The 23,758-nt window shown below is 39.6% G+C and overlaps 1 protein-coding gene across 1 annotated transcript; it reads left to right on the forward strand.

The window, feature by feature from the left end:
- Positions 1–498: 498 nt before the first annotated feature.
- LOC113305912 lies at positions 499–5,729 on the forward strand. Its single transcript, XM_026554901.1, has 13 exons — positions 499–570; positions 1,395–1,575; positions 1,956–2,077; positions 2,401–2,553; positions 2,846–2,947; positions 3,786–3,891; positions 4,092–4,136; positions 4,228–4,398; positions 4,497–4,557; positions 4,753–4,811; positions 4,913–4,994; positions 5,322–5,376; positions 5,480–5,729. Exons 1-8 carry the CDS (start codon positions 499–501, stop codon positions 4,275–4,277), a joined length of 831 nt encoding a protein of 276 aa, XP_026410686.1. The 3' UTR covers positions 4,278–4,398; positions 4,497–4,557; positions 4,753–4,811; positions 4,913–4,994; positions 5,322–5,376; positions 5,480–5,729.
- The last annotated feature ends 18,029 nt before the right edge of the window (positions 5,730–23,758 follow it).

Below are 23,758 nucleotides of genomic sequence, written 5' to 3' on the forward strand. Positions count from 1 at the left end.
GAAGTGTTACAAGATATTGATAGTGCACTAAATTATAGATTGGGGGTCTACAATTTTAGCATAATTGTACAAGGCCCTCGATGCATCATCCATAACACTACACCAAATTCTGGATTTAGCAACCTAGATTAGCAACATCGCTAAAGCTGTTGCTAATTCGCGACTAAGAATAGCAGTTGCGAAACTTTGGCAACAGTTAATTTCTGTTGCGAAACTCGCAACTGCTCCTTTTCTGTTGCTACTAGCAACTGCGGAAAATTCACGCATGTCACTCGTCTGTGTGCCAAGTAACACTTACTGTTATTTTTCTACCCTCACTTAAACCATTTTGAATCAGATAGATGATTCCACCCTAAGACCCATAATTTCTCTAACCCAAGACTTTTAGAAAACTGATCCCTTCCTTATCCCTTCTCTATTTTCTCATTCATTCTCTCATTTTCTAAATTCATTCTCTCTATTCGGCCGTAAGAAGAAGAAAAACAAGAGGAAGAAGAGATGGGAGCAGTAGCTGGTGGTGAAGAAAAAGATATTGGTGCACAGATCGCACCTATCATTAAACTTGAAAAAGTTTACAACTGGTGAAGAAGCTCTTATCTAAATCTCGGTGATTTAGTTTTCTAATTCAAATTTGATTTGATTTTTTTTTGTTTATTGGTTTGATTTTTCGTTGTTGATTTTCTGTAGAAAAGAGAAATTGTACCGATTTGATAAAAATAAAAATCAATAGAAAGAGGAGTTGGAACTTTGAAGCTTCTTAAACATAAACAGACTGGGAAAGTTGGGTTGGTTATGAGACAATCTAAGCCATTCAAGATCTGTGCTAATCATCTAGGTTTATTTTTCTTTTTTGTTTCTGAATTGATTTTGGTTCTATTTGAGGTGTTGATTTGATTTGTGAGATTTGATTTCAAGTTCAGAAGAAGAAGAAGAAGAAGGAAAGGATTGCGTGAAATCTGAACCCTAAATTCCCAATTTTAGGGTTCTTTTTCTATATGAAGCCCCAAATGATTATATCTTGATATCTTCATCTGAAGGTGTCTGAGTTTCAATTTTGATTCATTCACGAGTATTGGAATGGATTTTTGGGGCCAAATTTAATTATTAAAGAAGTTGAAACCTGAGTTTATATTAGGGTTTGTTTTATTTATGGATGAAATGAAGGTTTTGAGATAGATAGATTTTAAAATTCATTTATTTTGATGATTCATTTTGTGCACTGAGGAAGATTTTGGAAAGATGCTTTTGAGCTTATTTTTTTTTTAACTTAAGAGCGAAGTTAAAATCAGATTTGTGATTGATTGGTTGGTTTTTGAGATTTTGGGGGTTTTCAAAATGCCGCTGCTTAGTAGAAGTGGCTGTGTATAATTGATCTTTGGAGTGTAATAGCGTAGAATCCTTCCTCTTACTTTCGCAGTTTCTTTTTCTTCTTTAATCAAGTTGACCACATTCACAATCTACCGCCATTTTTTTTGTCTTTGCAGCCTAATTTGGTCTTCCATGATGTATTTACTCCACTTCAGGCATCCATCCGTACCGAGTCTTGGAAATGTGCAGAGCATTTAATTACTGAAGGTAAAAAGATTTCCTTGCATTCTATTCGACTTTATTAACTTCTATTTGGACTAGTTTGAATTATCCACTGTCACTTTTCAATACACTTTATGTAAACTTTCTCCTTTTCCCTATTCAAGTAATGTTTCTTTTCCTTGATTTCCAATCTATATTAGGAAACTTTCCATGTTTCTTTTGGTTCCATTTCTTCTGAGTGTCTCATAAAGGACTTTGTACAACAGTACAAGTGACGATTTTGTTCTCATCATATACATGGATATCGAGGGATCGTTTTGAGTCTGCTTGTCATTGTGGCATGGGGTGCCTCAATCGATTGTTAAGTTTATATATATACCCAACATAACTTTTACTTTTATATCTTTTGATATCTCTGTAGGCAGGTGCTGACCAAAATTTTGGACCAGAGGGAGTTAAAGATTTGCTACTTGCAGCACCTGAAGGGATAACACAAATCGTCAAGCTACTGGTTGAAGCTGGTGGAGATCCAAATGTGACAAATATCGTAAGCTAATTATAGTTTGGGTCTGCTAATTTAGTGGATATGATCTCTTATAACTAACCTAAATTGTACTTGAAAGTTAAGTGTGGTACTAAATGAGCATTCATTCTACCTTATAACGCTCCATTGGTTATTCTCAGAAGAATGATCAAAGGGGTTATCTTGTTGACTGCGTCCTTGAACTAGAGAGGCGCAACTATCTTTAACCTGTGTTTAGATTTTTATCGACTTCTCTTAATAATAAAAAAGGCAATGGTATACTGTGAAATGATTCGTTCTGTCATATGGTTGTATGGCTTATGAATTTCAACTTTTTCATGTCGCAGCATGGACTAAAACCAATAGAGGCTGTAGCTGTTCACAATCATCGCCGTACTATTGAGATTCTTTTACCTGTGACTTCTCCTATTCCATCATATGTGGACTGGATCATAAATGGAATAATAAAGCATGTAAATTCTAAGGAGTTCGAAAAAAAGGTATATACAATTTGTCTTTCTTTGAGGTTTTTGATAGTGACTCGACATTTTAGACCAAATGACTTTACTACCTTCTCATTGGCATACTGTTAATCAAATGTTACTAGCTCCTACGCTCTAGATTAATATTAGGTTTGCAGTATGTATGGCATACAAGTGCCGTTCCTATCTTCAAATTTCTTGTTTTTGTTGGCATTCAGAAGTTTCATACTCAGAAATGGAAGCTCATACTTGTAGAGTTCATAATAACTTTTCAAGCAAATATATTGTATTAAATCTTTGTTGTTGATAGATGACTCGAAAAGCAAATGAGACTTTTCTTGAGGAAAAATCAAGAGGCGCCAGCGCATTACAAAGAAAGGAGTACTGGCTGGCAGTATATTGGTACTCAGAGGTACATTTTCTTTAACCCGAAACGATAAGATTAAGCGCGTAAATGAATTTTAATTCAAACAACACATTAATTGATAGGTAAAATACAATTCCGTGTTGAGATATCAACACGGACTTCATTAGTGAATCCCAAGACCAGTTTGGTAATTCTCTACAATTATCTAGAGTATATGGTCAGTAGATAGATAGCTAGAATTATCTAGAATATGTAAACAAATAAAGTTAGTACCTAGAATTATCTAGGCTGAGCTAGTGGGTTCCTAGAGAACTATTCTAGATACTGTTGTTGGATGTGTTGTTGCAATACTTCATGGAGAGAACTTGAATGACCAATGTAGCTGGTGCCATTATGTTAACTGCATTCCTTCCAGATGGTGTGGCTGTAATGTGAAAGCTTTGCTGTCGTGCAAGGTAAGCATTTAGGACTTTTAACTTTCAACTGTTGACGATGCGGCGCAGTATGCCCATACTGTGCAACAAGACAATAACAGAACTTGTGCACCTCAGATCTTGTTTAGTGACACTAGAAACTGCTGACGTAAGATTTATACTTATAAAGCATTGCTGAGAAAGTGAATTTATTATAAATTCATATCAACACCAAGCACCAGCATTAAGAAATTTGGTACACATTAGCTACTTCTTATCCCTCTGCACCAAAATATATGATTAGTTTGCGAAGTGTCACATTGTGGGAAGTTGTACCATACTTTACCTTGAGACAACCTTTATTGGGTTATAAATGACGAAATACACGTATGTTGTTATTTCTCATATAACTTCTGTTGATTCAATCTCATTTTCTATAGCCCATACTAATTCTGGTCGCACTTGTGCAGGTTAGTAAAACTGCGAACCAATCGATTCTAACATGTAAAAGTAACAGGAAGTCTAGGGTGCACACTTTCACAAACTTATCAAAAGCGGGGATAAGGAACCTGTGTAGTGAGATATGCTACTAAGCCTGCTGAACATTTTATGATATTTGTAGTCATGACAATGTTGTGCTTTAGAAATTAAAAAAACGGGTGGCATTTCTTTCTTTCTTTTTTGAAGGGAAAGTGTCACAGTTTGCACTATCATTTGTCATAAAACAATATAAGAAATCCATGCAGGGATATTCAGCCTGATTATAAACCTTTCAGGTGTTATCTTCATAAGCATACAATTAGAACAAGAGTTTGGATCCTGTAAGATCATTTCTGCATTCTCTTTATCTCATAGTGACAAGTTTGATACTGTCTAAGCGTAACATAACCTGCTTTTGTTTTTCTCTTCTAGTTTGCAGTGAGGACCGGGATAATCTACTTATGAGAAGGTTTTACTGGTAGTTTGATGTCTCCGCTTTTCGTTCAAGATATCCCGGAAGTTGGGTCTTCTGGTGCTTTATTCGGTTTACTTGGTGAGATGCTCTCAGGACTTATCAGGAATTGGAAAATTTATAGCGACAAGGTCTTTTCTTTATTCTTAAACTTACTTTTTTGTGTGTAATCTCTTTCCTCACTGTCTTCTCACTTTCACTCTTTCATTCCTTGTATGCGAAAATGCAGTTCACATCATCGGTAGTACTATGTGGTGTGATTGGAATATTAATGGTTGGTGGAGATAAAGGTGAGCACAAGATCACTTTTTCTTTTGAATAGTTTTCTTGCTAATAAACAAGCCGCCATAAGTCTCCCTGTAAGAAAGTAGCAATTGCGTTGTTAACTTAGTAAGCAAATAAACATGCAATTTTCTATTTTATTTTGTTTAATTCTCTTAAACATATTTTTTTCATATCTTCTATTCCCGTCGTTATATTTGCAGGAAACTATATAGCTGTAAGCATATTAGATCCAGCTATTGAAATATGGGATCTCAACCTTGTACGTAGAAATCTTATTTCTTCATGATTGTTTTTAATGGAATTCAATGTTTGAGTTCGCAAGTGGTGTCATGTTAGTAAATTGAACAAGAGCTTTTACAGGGCCCATTGAGCATGCCAGAAGTGTACATCATCATCAAAGGTACCATTGGATCTAATGCAGAATGGGTACATCATATTCCTAGTAAGTTCTCTTTTCAACCTGTGGTTCTCCATCTTCTACATTTTATCATATTCCATGTTGTAGATTGTAACTGTAGTGATTAAATGCAAACACTTAAGTTGTTCCAAGGGTTTATACTCGGTTTCCTTACAAATATCACCATTAGCCACAAGTTTGACAATTGTAGTGAATCATAGTCATCGTTAGCAAACAATACCAGAGTGATCTGTAAGCGAGCACTGATTTGGTGGGATCTAGTGAATATCTAATGTTATCTCTCTTTATGATTCTCCAGTGATATGGGTTAAAGGACTAATTCAAGGGTTTCAATGTGTTATCATTTTGCAGGCTCTAACTGAAGGTGAGCAAAAAACCTGACCAAATGTGCATCATCAATCTGAAGGTTGATTCTCTTTTAGCTCTTATTTGTGTCTAAATTCTTATTATCATGTCCATGGTATTACCATTGTCTTAGGCTAATGTCATTACAAACCAAACTACCTCAGAAACCCAATCCAAAAATCGTCGCGAAGGAAGAGATGGGATGGAAGAAAGTAAATTTGATTGGAGCAGCATGGGAAGCTACTTCTTGTATTTGTATTTCTATGACACTTTTTTGCCTTAGAGACATCCGACAATGTAGAGATCATTTTCCTTCTAAAACATTTTGTAAGACTTTTTTTTCTTGAAAGCATTGTAAGATTCTCAGAATGTGATTTTAATATATATACTCAAATGACAACTCTTGTTCTGTCATGAATTTTGTGTTGTGTTTCATAGTTCAATTATGATTTCATGTTGAATCTGAGGGTTATTTGATTGAATTATCAGAATAGATAGAATCAGGGTAATGCGAACTGAGTGTTCCAGGATAAATTGATGGGGGTGGGGGTATCGATTCTGACTAGGTCAACTAAGACTTGACCTTTTTTTCTGCTTGTTACGAAAATTTAGCAATGGCCGTAATATGTTGCTAAATCTGAACCAGAACAAGCATATCCTGTTCTAATAAAATATATCCCGGAATAACTCTATAATTAGCAACAGAGTAGCAACAATTTATTTCGGTTTCTATATTTTAATTTCGCAACAGGTTGTTTCTGTTACTACTGCCGTCGCTGACCGAAATTAGCAACAAAGCTAAAGCTGTTGCGAAAAACTGCGACATGGTGTTTAGCAGCGACAAAAATCTGTTCAAGCCCAGTCAGCGACAGATTTAAGCTGTTGCTAAACGTTAAATTTGGTGTAGTGTAAGTGTTCAGAACTTCACTGGTTTCTGGGCATCATAGAGGTAACTATCTAAGTTATACTTTAGAAATTGATTATTTTTTTATGAGCAAAACAATCATGTACTAAATTATAGGTTAATTTGCAGTATTGGTGGCATACCTATTTTCGTGTTGGTAAGTCAATTCTTAGAGACAATAGCTATAGAGTTCCAATAATGGACATGTACCACAGGAATAACTTGGAAAGAGATACTGGTAGCGAAGGGGCGCTTTCCAGTTTTGTTAATAAGTATCAACAAATGACACGGAGTCATGAAAATGTCGTTATTCATTCTTACAACGATTTTCCTGAGTTCGCAGATCCGAAAGTACAAATTATTCTTGATTATTCACCCCGAATAGTTGTTTTTAATACCCCGGAAATGAACAGAGGTGTTTGGTATTTCGGAGAAATACTACTTTTCCAGTAAAAATATATTTTTTCAATTGCGATCAACCCCCCAAGACGGATGCAAGTATCTACATCAGATTATGATAGGTTGTGACAACGTCCATGTGAGAGGTTTGATTAAATGCTCAATATCATATTAATGAAGCACAATATATGGGATGGTACCAGACGATTGTGAAGCATACCATTGGTGTTCAAACATGCACATCTATGGGTTTGATTTCCCGGCGGTAGGTTGAGTAGGTTGTAATAGGAAATTCATTCCTAGCTAGCCGCCTCTAGAAGAACCATGCTTTACGACTTAACTCACTATTAATAGAGTTCTTCATCATCTTTATCAAATATGCCTGATATACATTGGGACTTGCCATGCATAACTTCATAAGGTGAGCCAATCATAAACCTGAATGTTTCTCAAGATATGGAACGTGCCTATCCATATTACAATGTGGAGGCCAGTGAAGATCAATTGAAGCAAGAGCTTAAAATTTTGTATTGTTTAAATCAACAAATGGCGAGATTGCACATGGAGTCAGTTCATATATGGCAGATGGCTACCATGTTTAGATTCAACCCATCTGTAAATCCCGATGGTCGTGATCATTCTGGTTATACTTCCAGGGCAATTATTCATGGTCCGAGCCTGGCAATACATAAGTGGGAGGAACAAAAGTGTCGGATACATAAAATTCAGCTGTGCATGTTACCAACATCATGTGATTCAACCAGATCCGAGACGCCTTTCAACACATTCTTTCCCTGGAATTAGAATCAAGGTTATTATACCATTGCACTACCACAAGCAACCTCTTTTACGTTTGTAGGAACTTCTGGTTTTCAACCACCCTCTTCTGCCTTCTCAAATTACAGAGATATATGTCCTTTATCAAATTTGTTAGCAAGTGGGAGTATTCCGGGTCTTGGAAAATAGAATCAAGGAGAAGAAGGCGATGATATCGACATAGTTGTAACTTTTGTTTCTGTAACTAATGTAATTTTAATTTTAATTAGTGAAAAGTAGTGCTTTATGTTGAATTCAAATTACATATGTATAAACCAAGCATTACAATTGCTTCTAGTTAGAAACCACCATTTAATTTACTAAATCAATTAACCAATCGAAAGAATTGTAATTGACCATCTTCACTAAGATATACTCGGTGGACAACAACTAACAAGAAGGGGTTGAACGTATTCAACTGCCTAAGGATTTCGAAACAATCTTGGAAATGGAAATCCAAATTTTTCCATCTGCACCAATCCTTTTTGGAACTTGTTAACAACTCAGCATCAATTTCTACCCGTTGTCTAAATCGGTTGACTTGCATGGTTAAATCTACAAATTCGTTTACTTTTGTCTTAATTGTCTCAAAATGATTTTGTATGTCGCATGTAGCACGACGACTCGGGTCACTAGTGTCGCTATAGAACTTCTCGTAAATAAGCGCCCAGAAATTTGCACCCAGATAGTGTGTTTGAGCAAGCTGAGTTTGTAACAACACATAGTTTCTTCAAATACTTAAATCTTATTCTCGTGTATATTGAGCTCGCCGAATTAACAAGGGTCAAGACATATTTCTACAAATTATAGTGAGTGGAGAGGAAAAAACTGGTGTAAATTTCAGTTGCAATGAGCTGAATCTATAAGGAAAATAGTTAGAGTTGTTGGAAAATGAAAATAAAATTTATCCATTGAGGGGCGGACGACGGCCGCGTGTTGATACGTGAAAAATAACTCCCTTTAACCAGGCTAGGGTGCCCCAAAGAAGGGAAACGCTATACATGGAACATGGGGACTAGGGCCTAAGTCCACCAATAAAGTATCCATGAGATGAAAGGGACAATGAGGGAATTAACAAGGAAGAAGGAGGTCATATTAGAAAAAGTATGACATTAATAGTAATTAAGGAGGTTTAGGACACATGGAAAGATGTCACAAAAAGAAGGGGCTTTTGGAAAGTCTATATAAGGGAGGACAAGGTACAATGGAAAGGGGGTCTCTCTCATACTATTCTAAGAAAAGTGAGGTCATGTTGGTGCACTAGGACGGGTAGAACCCAACGAGAATTCCGGTATTAACATTTGGCGACCACACCCGGAGGCTCGTACCTAGTCCACCATGATGCAACAGAATAACATTAATCCTGACGCGGTAGGAAATCAATCAGCTAACCGCCCTGTCGACCTCGACGAAGTCATCATAGAGGAAGAGGATAGCGAGGAGGAAACACCACATCAGAGCGCAAACAAGCGATCTGAAGACGCTCACCAACACACCATGCGCAAGGAAGATGCACAAATGATTCGACAGTCAAAACCTATGACCCCGGGCATGCAAATTATTCAAAAGGAATTAGAAGAGCGACTGCAAAAGAGGTAGGCATTGGAAGAATGGATAGCACAAGCTGTGATTTGCAGGCCAAAGCCCCCCTAGGGAAGCAACCGAAGCGGAAAAACACCAGAATACCAAGGCTGCAGTAATCACACAAGAGGAAATGACGGAGTACCTGGAGCATAAGTATCATATCACAAAACAAGATAACCACCACCAAACAAACAACCCATATCCTTTAAGAATCCGGGAATATCAGTACCCCGAGGGCTATGTTTCTCCCAAGTTTAAGACTTACGATGGACAGGGAAATGCGCGAGAACATATCGGTCGTTCTCTCTCGGCCATGAACGATAGAATCTCCGACGAGAAACTTTGTTTGAGGGAATTCCCCAAGGAACAACCTTTACTTGGTATGATAACTTGAAGGAAGAAAGCATAGATTCTTTACCCATTATGTACTCGATGTTTATGGGCAAATTCTATTCAGCCAAGCGGAAATTTACGTCCATAGACCTGAGCAGAAGTGGACGAAGGACATGCGAAGAAATAGGGATATGTATAGCAAGGTTCCGACGGATGACACTAGACTATCATGAAGACATTAATGAAGAAGCACTCGTAGAAATATGTATACGAGGAATGATTCAGTCCTTCAAAGGGAGTCTGATCAACTTTAGATTTCAAACCTTCGTCGAACTGGAGGAAGCTGCTGAAATAATCGCTGACTGCGTAGGAGAGTCACACGCAGATGTTAGATGGTCTCATATTGTAAGTACCACATCCGTAATACCCTACAAGTCTAATAACAGAGAGGGAAGCGGAAGACGACAACAAGGAGGGGACCTCACCCAAAGGAAAAAATAGATGGATTATAAGGGATTCAAGATCATCCCTCCTCTATTACGATATGGAAGAGAACAAACGGTTCGGCTCCTTAACCAATGGGTAGTCGAGGGTGAGATTCAGTTGCCGCCGATGGTGGTGGATGTCAATAAAATAAACAAGGACGCTGCAAGATATTGCCACTATCATAGGAGAATGGGACATCCGAAAGTGGAATGTCTCGCGATAAGAAGCATATTTAAAAGAAAACAAGAATCTGGAGGGCTCAAGGCCGCAAGACAAATGATCGAGCGAGACCCTTTCCCGCATCACTAAGAAGGGAGGAAACTGAAAAGCTAAATGTAAAAGTGCGATAGCAAACAACGGGTAAAAAATAATAATAATAATAATTTTTTATGTCTTTACCTTATAAACATTTGCAAAAAAAAAAAAGGGTCGCGGAACGTTAATGATGTCCGATCGGCTGATAAAAGGTCGCGGAACGTTAATGATGTCCGATCGACTGACAAAAGGTTGCGGAACGTTAATGACGTCTGATCGACAAACAAAAGGTTACGGAACGTTAATGACGTACGATCGACTGACAAAAGGTTGTGGAACGTTAATGACGTCCGATCGACTGAAAAAAGGTTGCGGAACGTTAATGATGTCCGATCGATTGACAAAAGGTTGCGGAACGTTAATGACGTCCGATCGACTGACAAAAGGTTGCGAAACGTTAATGACGTCCGATCGACTGACAAAAGGTCGCGGAACGTTAATGAAGTCCGAACGACTGGCAAAGATTTATAAAAGATTGTGGAATGTCAATGACGTTTGATCGATTTATTACAATTGTGGGAACGCCAATGGCACCCGATCGACTGAAAAATTTACTAAAACACGAGGCAGATAACACCCAATTGACTGAAAACTTGCAGGAACGCTAACCGCGTTCGATTGACTGATGAAAGATAGTAGGGACGCCAATCATGCCTGCTCAACTGACCAATAACGACGCGACCGACAAAGGGGGAGAAAAAATAGTAAGCACTCACATCGTGCCCCGCCCACCCGCACCACAAGTTGATCCATAAACTCAGGGGGGGAGTAGGTGCGTTCAACACATACACCTCACTCTCTCAGTCCCCTTTTGAGGAAAAACAAAGGGGGGAATAGACGCGTCTAAAACACACACACCGCCCTTCCAGTTCCTTGTTGAGAAAATAGGAGGGGGGGGGGGGGGAAGAAGGCGCGTTCAAACACATACACCGCTGCCTCCCAGTGCCCTGTTGACGAAAAATAGAGGGAGTAGGTGCGTTCTACACATACACCTCGCTCAAAGAAAAATAGAGGGAGGGAATAGGCGCATTTAACACACACACAACCCTCCCAGCTACCATCGAAGTGAAATACACCCCATATAATAGTGTAGATGGGGGGAAAACGAGTCGCTCTTTTTTTGGGGAAGTGAACAGACAAGCGTGTTGTCGAGACTCCTCAACCGAGAAAACAGTTCAACCTCACACAGATGCACTGCAACGGGAGTGCTTAGATTCGAGAGATCAATCTTAGGACTCCGGCTTAAACCAAGTCAATGGCCGTTCCAGAGTCAATTCGGTCGCAAAGAGGAATATGGATTGATCTGTAGGAGGAAAGCTGAGAATTGTGTGGGATCAGTGATGATCAAGGATTGTGGATGTGTTAAAGGTTTCTATAATTTTTGGTGAACTGATGAGTTCGAATAAGTTCTGATGGATTGATGAATTCTTGAGAGTAGTTACTCGATAAATCCTGGACGATTGTTGATAGCTAGTGATCTTTCGTTGTCCTCAATCATGGATTCAAAAACTTATTTATATTGTCAGAGTCATGAACACCTTGATCCCTGTAATTGTGACGGTTTCTTGAGTGAAAGAGTGGGAAAGTGGGAGATCGTGGTGAAACCAGTTCCAGGTTGTGCGGAGACTTGGTTGATCATTCACCCACTACTTTGCTAACTCCTTCAACTGTTGGCACGACTTACTCACATTTCTAGTTGTAGATGAACCCACGTGTTGCAGGCCACCAGACCAAAACCCTAGTTGTTATCCCCCAATTTGACGTGATTGATGTCTCACGAATCGTGGAGTCTGCATGACATACGTGTATTAGTGAGTCAGTTGTTGACTGATTAGACAATGAGTCTAGGTTTTGTTTAATCGAGCATAAGTGGTGAATGCTCAGCGATTCATGGATCGAACATGTAGTTCTATGATGGGATGTCAGTATTGTTGAATTACTGACTAGTATTTGAGCGAGAGCAAGTATTGCTCGATTCGACGAATTACTGAATATTAAGAATTTGGTGAGCAACTGAACAAGTATTGCTCAATTCGACAAATTAATGATTATTGATGATTTGACGTGCAACTGAGCAAGTATTGCTCAATTCGACAAAAATAGTGAATGTTGATAATTTTTTCTTGCAATGCTCAATTCGACAAATTACTGATAAATTACCAAATATTGATAGCTGGATCAATATTTGAGCAACTGAGCAAGTATGATCAATTCGACGAATTATTTATTGGTGACGTGACCCAATAAAATTTTAAAATATTGGTGGATTACCAAATATCATATGATTAATTCAGATGTTGGTTGTTGAATCAACATAAATTCATTAGTGATTGAATCTTGCTCAGAATGATGATTCGTAGAGCATTTATTCAAAACCGTAATTTCAGATTATAATTGATGAATCGCTGAAAATAGGTCATGAGTGATAGAGGGACCGACCACATGGGATGATGGGCGTCCATGTGGTGCCCAGTGATCGAGTGAGCATGCACCAGGGTTCTCAGTTTGAGGATTGGTGAAAGAATGATGATGAAATGCCGGTTTCATCATTTACCGAAATATTGCTGGGTTCAACATTAGGTGATAAAACCTAGGTATGAAGGATGGGGGACCGACCATCAGATCATGGGACCGGCTCTTGGTGGTCACGGGACCAGTTGTTGGCCGTTTGAGCAATCCCCAGGTTGGTTGGAGAGAGTTTGGGCCCAATATGAGCAATTGAACAAATTAGGTCAGAATTATGAAAACGTGTGGGACCGGCTTTGTGCAAGCCCTAGGGATGACTCTGGTCGGTCATGAAGGCATGCTGATGAGTGCCAAATAATGTATATATTTATCCCTTTTTGTTGGCATTTAACTCATCTTTTGTGCAGTAATTCTACATTTTATCCCATATTCTGTATTTTCATTGTTTTCAAGAATAAATATTTTTCTTACTTAATTTTGCATTTTTAGGTAATAAATAAAGTCTGGATGACTTGCGGAGCGGAAAAGAGATGAAGAGTGGTGAAAAGCCGGAAGAAATTACGCAAGGAAGCCGCAAAGAATGGAGCGCACGTCCAAAAAGCTAGGAATGGGCTCAAGAAGGAAGAATTGTTCTTAAAGAAGATATGGGCTTGGCATACCCAATGCCCAAAACCCTTACCCAAACCCATTTTCTATATCCATACCCGCCTCCATTCTCAGCCGTTAGATCGGATCCATCTCATCATCCAATGGTCGCTTCTTCATCGTTCATCAAAATCTGAAGTCCCTGCAAAACACCATAGTACCTAAATTCCAAGCCTTCAGATTAGATCACATTTAGATCCTACGGTCGCTTCTTTGCCTGCTCATCAAATCTCGATACTTCCGCTTAACACTACAACACCTAACCTCGATCTTCGCCGTCAGTTTTGATGTATCTCGTCATCCTACGGTCTCCCCTCATCCATTTCCATCGCGCCGTTGGATCATTCCATCATCCTATAATCCTACGGTCCAGCTTCGCGAAACATCAAAATCCTCTACACCTGATCAACACACTAATATCCTATACCTATACCCTAACCAAACGCCCCCTCCTTCCTCCATCGACTTCTTCTCTCCCCCCCCCTCTCTGCAGCAGAACCCGTACCACCACCTTCTCCATCATCACCACTACCCACTCCACTGCCACCGCCACCAACTCCTCTACCACCACCACACCTCCACCATCATCACCCCTACCTTCCTACAGCTATTACCCATCTTTATAGCCCCCTAATTCGTCAATTTCTCCCCTTCCGAAACCCTAGGTGAATGGTTGACGAATTAGTGAAGCTAGAAAAGCAATTGAAGGCATGGGAATGGAGCTGGTGAACGAGGAGAGGAATGGGTTGAAGAGGGAAGCGTCAAATCGCAGGTTTGGTAAGAAAAATCCCTAACCCTAATTTTTCTGTCCATTTAGGGTTTGTTTGATAAAACCCTAATTACTGCTAGGGAGAGCATGAGGAAGAACAGTGGCAACATGGGTATGATTAAATTAGTCGAATTAGGTGAGAAACCCTAATTTTGTCACTGTTCAATTTGGGGATTTGGGGGAATTTTTCTGTAAACCCTAATTTGGGTGTCTGGGTATAAAAAGGGGACTGTGGGTGTGATGTGGAGGTATGCTGGAATAGCCAGTGTCCAGAACTTTGATGTTCTGCATATATTCATGTTCTGTTTTGTGTAATGTTCATGTTCTGTTTTGTGTAATGTTCATGAGTTTAATTCCTTTCCCTGTTTTAATATCCTGTTGTTGTTGTTGTTAATGTGATGTTTTGGGAGAACTGGATTAGCCAGTCTCTCCAATTTATGTGTTGTTCCATCTGTTTTCTCATGTTCTGAGTTCACTGCAGAGGCTCAGATGAAGCTTTAGTGGACTGTTAGATAGTGGAATGCTAGGTTAGAGCCTTAGTGCAGTGTGTTGATTGAGCAATGGGAAGAGATTGATGCTCATAGTGCCTGTGATTGATTGTTCTGTCAAAAGACAGTCAATGCTAGGGGCAAACTAGTGAGCAAATTAGTTTTCCTCCCATTCTAGATGTATGCATAGGATTTTCAACTCAACCTAGGATCACATTGTTTAGCTAGGACACAAGGGTGGATTCAAAGCCTTAGCTTAACCCACATTTTGTTTTCACAGTCACTTGCAACTTAACTGCTTTGTTACTTCTTGTCCTCCCTGCCCTTGGCTAACAGCCTTGGTTTATTTGGCTTTGTTTCCTGTTAACTGCCACTGTTACCTTTGCTTCACTGTCACATTTACTTCACTGCCTTGGTCTTTCTCTTTGCTTCATTTCCATTGTCTCATTATTTCACTACCATCTTCATTGCTTTGTAAATATCACAGTTTCACTGCCACTATTTGCTCTTTCTTCTCTTTTGTTTCTCCTGTTCTTGTTACTGCATTCACTGCCTAGTGCTCTGCTGCCTTGTTCTCCCCCTGCTGCTACTACTTGTTGTTGCTGTTGCTGCTGCTGTGCACTTGCCCTTTGCACTGCTGCTGCTCTCCCTTTCCCTGCTGAGCATCTGCTGCTGTGCACTGCTTCTGCTGCTGCTGTGCACTGCTTCTGCTACTGCTGAAGCCCAGATTCATTACAAAAGCCCACTGTGGACTTAATCAAAGCCCAGGTGAAACATTAAAGCCCAATTCACAGTCACTGTTAGCCCAAGGCCCAGTGCAATTCAAAAGACCAAAAGCCCATAAGTTCACAGTCAATCCAAAAGCCCACTGAGCCCAAAACCATTTCATTGTTACAAAAACCCATAAAGCACAATTAGAAGCCCAATAGCAATTTAGAGCCCAAATAGCTAGAAACTCCAAACACTCCCAATCTCTGTGGATCGACCCGTACTTGCACGAGCTACAACTGACGACCGTGCACTTGCGGTATTACTGTAGGCCCGCGTTTCATTTCGCTTCAATTTTATACACTTTTCCGGGCCCACCAAGTTTTTGGCGCCGTTGCCGGGGATTGGTGCTGTGTTTTTCTTGTAGTTTTATTAGCTATTTTTGCATTTCACTGCATAGCATTTGCATCTGCATCTGCTTCACTTCATTTGCTGTTGGACCTGCTGTTCTGAACCTGTTTTTCCTCTGCTGGGACGCCACCAAGGAAAAGAACCAAAGCCCAACTGGGCTTTTGCAACAATATCAGAGCAGCTGGGCTGTGCTTAAAAGGTAACCCATTTAAGAGAACCCGAATTGTGGGCTTCCAATTTTTAATTGTGGGCTTGTAATATTAAAGCCAATTTTTGGGCTTTTTATTTTCTGTTGGGTTTGTAATTAATTTTTGTGGGCTTGTTTGTTTAATTTGTGGGCTTGTATTTAATTTTTGTGAGCTTGTTTAATTTGGACCTGTATTTTGGACTCTGGGTTTAAACCCAGCTGAGCTTGTAACCGATTGTGGGCTTGTTTCCACTCAAGAGTGGACCTCGAAACCAAAGTTTTAAAACAAACGTCGGGCCTTAACCAACTGGGCCAAATTAAACTTTCAAAATTAAAACTTAGTGTTTCGTGGGCCGCAGCCTTCCTCCCATTCCATTAGAGAACCAACAGTGGGCTTGCTCCCATTCAAAAACCAAATTTTATTTTCTTTTTTTAAAAAAAAAAAAGTTTCCAAATGTCTCCCGACAAAACCAAATTTTTCCAAAAAGTCCAATCCCATTAAAAACCAAATTTTCTTGTAGATAATGTGTTAGTTCAATTTCCTTTTGTATATATTTTGTGCTCATCCATTGTGACTCCGAATATGTTGGAGTTTTGCCTTGGATAACGGAGTTTTAATTCTGCTTTCGCCGAAATCGGGTATTCTCTTTAATTGTGGGCTTGAAAACAAAACTCCATCTTTTTGAAAAAATTGAAAAATTCCAAAAAAAATTGAAAAATCAAAATAAAAAATTAAAAAAATGAAAAATCATAAAAATGGAGCTCATTTACCTTGAAATGTTGACTCTTGTGCAAATATGTAATTATTAGGAGTCTTAGTCTAGATATTTAGGCACCCTGATTCTAGCACAATTCACATAGTGATAAGAAATTTGCACGCGCACGATCTACCAATACATGTATGGCCTCGATCTTCAAGGTGTTTGATAGGAAGTCACGATTGCCAATCACTTTAGAATACTAAACGAAACTTGACTAGCTTGTTCTTTGGTTGGTTGGGATAGAAGGTGGAGGTTACATTAAGAAAAACAACCATCGAATTTAACTGGGTGCATCAAAAAGGGCTACCTCTTGCAAAGTGTCATGTAATCTGTTGTTTCCTTTTGTATTTGTATCAAAAGTGTTCCCTTTAAAAAAAAAAAAAAAAAAAAAAAGCGAAGTATTTATCAATTCCATCCTCTCTTGTTCCAAAAATAAAAAGAGAGTAGTCAATGTAAATAAGAGTCATGTAAAGTCATTTTGTTGTTTCATTGTAATAGCAAGGAGGGTGTAAGCCATTGATGTACAACGCGAGTAATTGTGAAATACCTCCAACTCATTCACAATTCTCGTAAAGTCCGGACAGCTAGCTAGATTTCGACCTTGGTTCTTAGCCTGAGAAACTATCTCTTGGTGATTAGTAGTCATACTTCAGATCTTTCTTTACACATGTGTAGATACACTTTACACTCTTATCACATGTCTTTATTTGTTATCAGTGCTAGGATTGTGCCTTTGATAGCTAGATTGACATCTCCATTTTGCTGTGTGAGCTTAAACTGACTTGCACATGTCACATTTGATGGAATCTGAGCTATATTTTGACCTAGAACTTTGTAGGTACGTCTAAAAGCAACCTTCACGAGACTTCAACTCGTCCACTAGGGGACACTTAGTGGTTTAAAAGGCTTAGTGCATACGCTAAATGCATTCGAGAGACAGCGACGTGGTTATAGTTAGGATTTTCCTTAGTTTTGTTTACTTGAGGACAAGTAAAATTCAGGTTTGGGGGTATTTGATGAGTGCCAAATAATGTATATTTATCCCTTTTTGTTGGCATTTAACTCATCTTTTGTGCAGTAATTCTACATTTTATCTCATATTCTGTATTTTCATTGTTTTCAAGAATAAATATTTTTCTTACTTAATTTTGCATTTTTAGGTAATAAATAAAGTCTGGATGACTTGCGGAGCGGAAAAGAGATGAAGAGTGGTGAAAAGCCGGAAGAAATTACGCAAGGAAGCCGCAAAGAATGGAGCGCACGTCCAAAAAGCTAGGAATGGGCTCAAGAAGGAAGAATTGTTCTTAAAGAAGATATGGGCTTGGCATACCCAATGCCCAAAACCCTTACCCAAACCCATTTTCTATATCCATACCCGCCTCCATTCTCAGCCGTTAGATCGGATCCATCTCATCATCCAATGGTCGCTTCTTCATCGTTCATCAAAATCTGAAGTCCCTGCAAAACACCATAGTACCTAAATTCCAAGCCTTCAGATTAGATCACATTTAGATCCTACGGTCGCTTCTTTGCCTGCTCATCAAATCTCGATACTTCCGCTTAACACTACAACACCTAACCTCGATCTTCGCCGTCAGTTTTGATGTATCTCGTCATCCTACGGTCTCCCCTCATCCATTTCCATCGCGTCGTTGGATCATTCCATCATCCTATAATCCTACAGTCCAGCTTCGCGAAACATCAAAATCCTCTACACCTGATCAACACACTAGTATCCTATACCTATACCCTAACCAAACGCCCCCTCCTTCCTCCATCGACTTCTTCTCTTCCCCCCCTCTCTGCAGCAGAACCCGTACCACCACCTTCTCCATCATCACCACTACCCACTCCACTGCCACCGCCACCAACTCCTCTACCACCACCACACCTCCACCATCATCACCCCTACCTTCCTACAGCTATTACCCATCTTTATAGCCCCCTAATTCGTCAATTTCTCCCCTTCCGAAACCCTAGGTGAATGGTTGACGAATTAGTGAAGCTAGAAAAGCAATTGAAGGCATGGGAATGGAGCTGGTGAACGAGGAGAGGAATGGGTTGAAGAGGGAAGCGTCAAATCGCAGGTTTGGTAAGAAAAATCCCTAACCCTAATTTCTCTGCCAAATTAGGTATTTGGGAAATTGTCCCCAATTTTCAATTGAAAAAAGCATGGAGAAGAACAGAGATGATAGGGGTATGGTTGAATTAAATGAATTAGGTGAGAAACCCTAATTATGTACTGTTTGATTTTGGGGATTTTTGGGAAAGAACCCTAATTTTGTAATTTGGGGGAAAACCCAAATTGGGTCTGTGGGTATAAATAGAAGGGACTGGTGTGATGTAAAGGCTTATGCCTGGATTAGCCAGTGTGTCACCCAAGAGAACTGGAATAGCCAGTGTCTCAAGGGTTGGTGTTTAATTTGCAACTATCTTTATGTTTATTCCATTACTCTTATTCAGTTTCAATTCAGTTGCTGTTTTTGTGTTTCAATTCAGTTCATGTTTTTGTTTTATGTCTTCTGTGTTTGTTTATGTTCAGTTCAATGCTCTGTTTAGTAATTGTTTTGTTGTTGTTGCTGTTATGTGAGCTCTCATGTGTATTTGTATAGCTAGGCTGAGATGATGCCTTAAGTCACTGTTAGAGGTGGAATGTTAGGTTATAATTCTTGTAAATTGAGCTAATTGAGAAATGGAGGAATTTAGTGCTCATTAGCAAGCTTCTTCTCCTTCCATTCCGTTTATGTATGCCCTGGAACATAGGCAGGCTTGAACCTTCACCTAGCTCCATTAGGGACAGGGATTTAACATAGAATTACACCATCTGGCTAGGTCACAAGGTGGATTCATAACCTAGTTGTGATGTTCACTGTTTTGTGTGAATGTTAGGCTAAAGCCTTTGAAGCATTGGATTGATTGAGCAGTGGGGAGAAACTAGTGCTCACTAGTGACTATGAGCAAACTGGTTCTCTTCCCACTCTAGTTGTATGCCTAGGCTCCCAACTTTGCCTTTCATTTTTTGTATCTTGTTCTTTCTTCACTCTTTGCCTTAGGCTAGCTGCCTTTGTGCCTTGTTCTCCCACTGCCCTTGGCTTGTAGCCTTGGTTTGCAACTATCTCTGTTTTGTTATTACTTGGCTTGCACTATCACATTAGCACTATGTCACCATTCATTGTAAATGCCACCTTAGTTTCATAATTGTTTTTGGCCTTTGTAAATACTCCAGCTGCATTGTCACTTCTCTACTGTCATTGCCATTACCACATTGTAAATATGCAACACCATTGCCACTGTAACCTTACTTTGTACATAAGCACTGCAGCCTTGCCCTATGCTTCATGGTTTCTTTATGTCATTGTCTTGGCTTGGTGCCTTATTCTCCCATGTTAACTCACTGCATTGTTGCACTACCTTGACCCTGTTTTGCCCTGTCTCAGCTTGGTCCTAGAGCTAGCTATCTTGACTTAGCCTTTGTGCTAGTCTGCCTTGGCCAGTGTCATGGCCTAGAGCCTTATCTTGGTCTGACAGCTGCATTGCTTCCCTTCCACTGCTGCTGCTGCTGCTACCTCAACCATCTTTGCTACTGCAGCTGTCTGCTTCCACTCCTGCTGTCTGCTGTTTCTCCAGCTCTTGCCTTGGCCACTGTCCTGCTGCCCAAGGCCCATCCACAGTTTAGGTTAAGGCTCAAAGTCCAGTTCAGTCTTGGATTAATCTAGAAGCCCAATTCAGTCAACTGTGGGCTTAATCCAAAAGCCTAAACTCAAAAGCCCAAGACCAAATCAATTGAGTCCATTCCATTGCACTTCAAAGGTCAAGCCTAGTGCACTTCAAGACCAACTGAGCCCAAGCTCAGTTCACTTCATTATCAAACAAGCTTATAACCCAAAGGTAACCTAAAGCCCAACAATAGCAATTTTAGAGCCCAAAATAGCTAGAAACTCCAAACACACCCAGTCTCTGTGGATCGACCCGTACTTGCACGAGCTACAACTGACGACCGTGCACTTGCGGTATTACTGTAGGCCCGTTTTCATTTCGCTTAAATTTTATACGCTTTCCCGGGTCCACCACATGCACGCGTTGCTGTGGTGTCCGCGTTTCCGTACTAAGAGTTTCAGTATTTTCTGATGTGCGTTCGAGCAACATTGTGAATTTTCAGAAGAGTTTCTTCTTGACTGAAATTCTTGATTTTTGTCAGAACGAGCATGTATGCTCAATTGATCAATATTTTGTAAATATTAAAATCAGTGTATTTTAACATTTAAAATTTCTGTGGGAGGCTAGCCGGTCGTGTGACCACGTTGGCTTTTGGTTTTTCATGATTCGAGCAAAATTTGAGAAGTTATGACGAAATTATGATTTTTGCTCAACCCAAGGAGTTTCATGAATTGAGGAAAATAATAATTATAAAAGACTAGGGATTGCAAGGTGTGGTACTGGCCACAGCTAGGGAATGGCCGGCAGGCTATGTTGCCCGGTCCCGCACAACTTTTCCTATTTTATAATAATATTATTTTTCATGAACCCGTGAAGTTATGGAGAATCCATGAGTTTTTGTTGAAACGGAGGAGTTTCATGAGATTGGGGAACAATAATTATAAAAGCTAAGGATTATAAGGTGTGGGACCGGCCATGACTTGGGCACGGCCAGCCCGACTAGGTTGCCCGGTCCCACACACCTTTTCCTATTTTATAATATTATTTCATGAATCCATGAAGTTATGGGAAATTCATGAGTTTTGCATAAAAACAAGGAAAGTTACAAAAATCAAGGAGTTTTCATGAGTTGATGAAAATAAAAAAATAGGGCAAAATAATAAAAGAGGAATGGGACCGGCCACGACTAGGGCATGGCCGGCCGGCGGGCCCGGTCCCTGGGTGCCCCTTATTATTTTATTATTATTTGTTGTTTTCTCGAGTTTTGCATAGGATTCCTCATCTGTCCGTATTTTTGGATGCTCGTTTGTGCATCCGGGTGCTCAGTCGTGCATCATTGTCGAGTACACTTGCACTATTTTTGTGGGGCTTACTCAGTGATGGTCCAGATGCCCGATCATTGAGTTTTTATTACTAACTTATGAAATTCAATGGAGAACGATTCATGAAACTAAGTAATAAATGTGAGTAGTTATTTATTATCAATTCATGGAATCAGCTGTGGATTTGACCATGGATTCGGAATAATAAAATGATAATTTTATTACCATCTCATGGAATCGTAGATTTGACAATGTAATCATAGTAATAAGGTAGGTGGTGATAATACCATTTCATGAGATCAGCCGTGGATTCGACCATGAAATCGGAGTAATATCTATTACCATTTCATGAGATCAGCCGTGGATTCGATCATGAAATCGTAGTAATAATTTAGCTATTACCATTCCATAGAACCAGTCATGAGTTTGACCATGGTATAAGATCAATAAGATAAGATAGATTATCTTCTAGGAATTCAGTGGTGAATATGACGTAGAATTTAATCTCTTGCGTATAGTCAGTGAAAGCGAGTGTTGCCAATGTCCTGAAGACGTTTTTCCCTCTCAGCATTTCATGTATGGAGGACCGCCTGAGTCTATACACGGAAACTCTACATAGTCAGGGAACAGTGAATGTCACCGGCCTTCTAAACGAGTTATTGCTCTCAATCTTACGGAGAACCGCCCAATCCTTCTTCTATATAGAGGCGAATTCCTCTATGAAGTCATGGAACAGTGAGTGTCACCGACATCCCGAAGGCGTTAACTGATGAGTTCGAATAAGTTCTGATGGATGGATGAATTCTTGAGAGTAGTTACTTGATAAATCCTGGACGATTGTTGATAGCTAGTGATCGTTAGTTATCCTCATTCATGGATTCAGAGACTTATTTATATTGTCAGAGTCGTGAAAACCTTGATCCCTGTAAGTGTAACGGTTTCTTGAGTGAAAGAGTGGGAAAGTGGGAGATCGTGGTGAAACCAGTTCCAGGTTGTGCGGACACTTGGTTGATCACTCACCAACTACTTTGCTAACTCCTTTAACCGTTGACACGACTTACTCACATTTCTCGTTGTGGATGAACCCACGTGTTGTAGGCCGTCAGAAAAAAACCCTAGTTGTTATCCCCCAATTTGACGTGATTGATGTCTCACGAATCGTGGAGTCTGCATGACAGACGTGTATTAGTGAGTCAGTAGTTGACTGATTAGACAGTGAGTCTAGGTTTTGTTTAATCGAGCATAAGTGGTGAATGATCAGCAATTCATGGATCGAACATGTAGTTCTCTGATGGGATGTCAGTATTGTTGAATTACTGACCTGTATTTGAGCGAAAGCAAGTATTGCTCGATTCGACGAATTACTGAATATTAAGAATTTGGTGAGCAACTGAACAAGTATTGCCCAATTCGACAAATTAATGATTATTGATGATTTGGCGTGCGACTGAGCAAGTATTGCTCAATTCGACAAAAATAGTGAACGTTGATAATTTGTTCATGCAATTGAGCAAGAATGCTCAATTCGACAAATTACTGATAAATTACCAAATATTGATAGCTGGATCAATATTTGAGCAACTGAGCAAGTATGCTCAATTCGACAAATTATTTATGGGTGACGTGACCCAATAAAATATTAAAATATTAGTGGATTACCAAATATCATATGATAAATTCATACGTTGGTTGTTGAATCAACATAAATTCATTAGTGATTGAATCTTGTTCAGAATGATGATTCGTAAAGCATTTATTCAAAACCCTAATTTCAGATCATAATTGATGAATCGCTGAAAATAGGTCATGAGTGATAGAGGGACCGACCACATGGGATGATGGGTGTCCATGTGGTGCCCAGTGCTCGAGTGAGCATGCACCAGGGTTCTCAGTTTGAGGATTTGTGAAAGAATGATGATTAAATGCCGTTTTTATCATTTACTGATATATTGCTGGGTTCAACATTAGGTGATAAAACCTAGGTATGAAGGATGGGGGACCGACCATCAGAGCATGGGACTGGCTCTTGGTGGTCACGGGACCAGTTGTTGGCCGTTTGAGAAATCCTCAGGTTCGTTGGAGAGAGTTTGGGCCCAATATGAGCAATTGAGCAAATTAGGTCAGAAATATGAAAACGTGTGGGACCGGCTTTGAGCAAGCCCTAGGGATGATTCTGGTCAGTCATGAAGGCA

Source organism: Papaver somniferum, chromosome 8 (genome assembly GCF_003573695.1).
Source record: "Papaver somniferum cultivar HN1 chromosome 8, ASM357369v1, whole genome shotgun sequence".
NCBI lineage: Eukaryota > Viridiplantae > Streptophyta > Magnoliopsida > Ranunculales > Papaveraceae > Papaver > Papaver somniferum.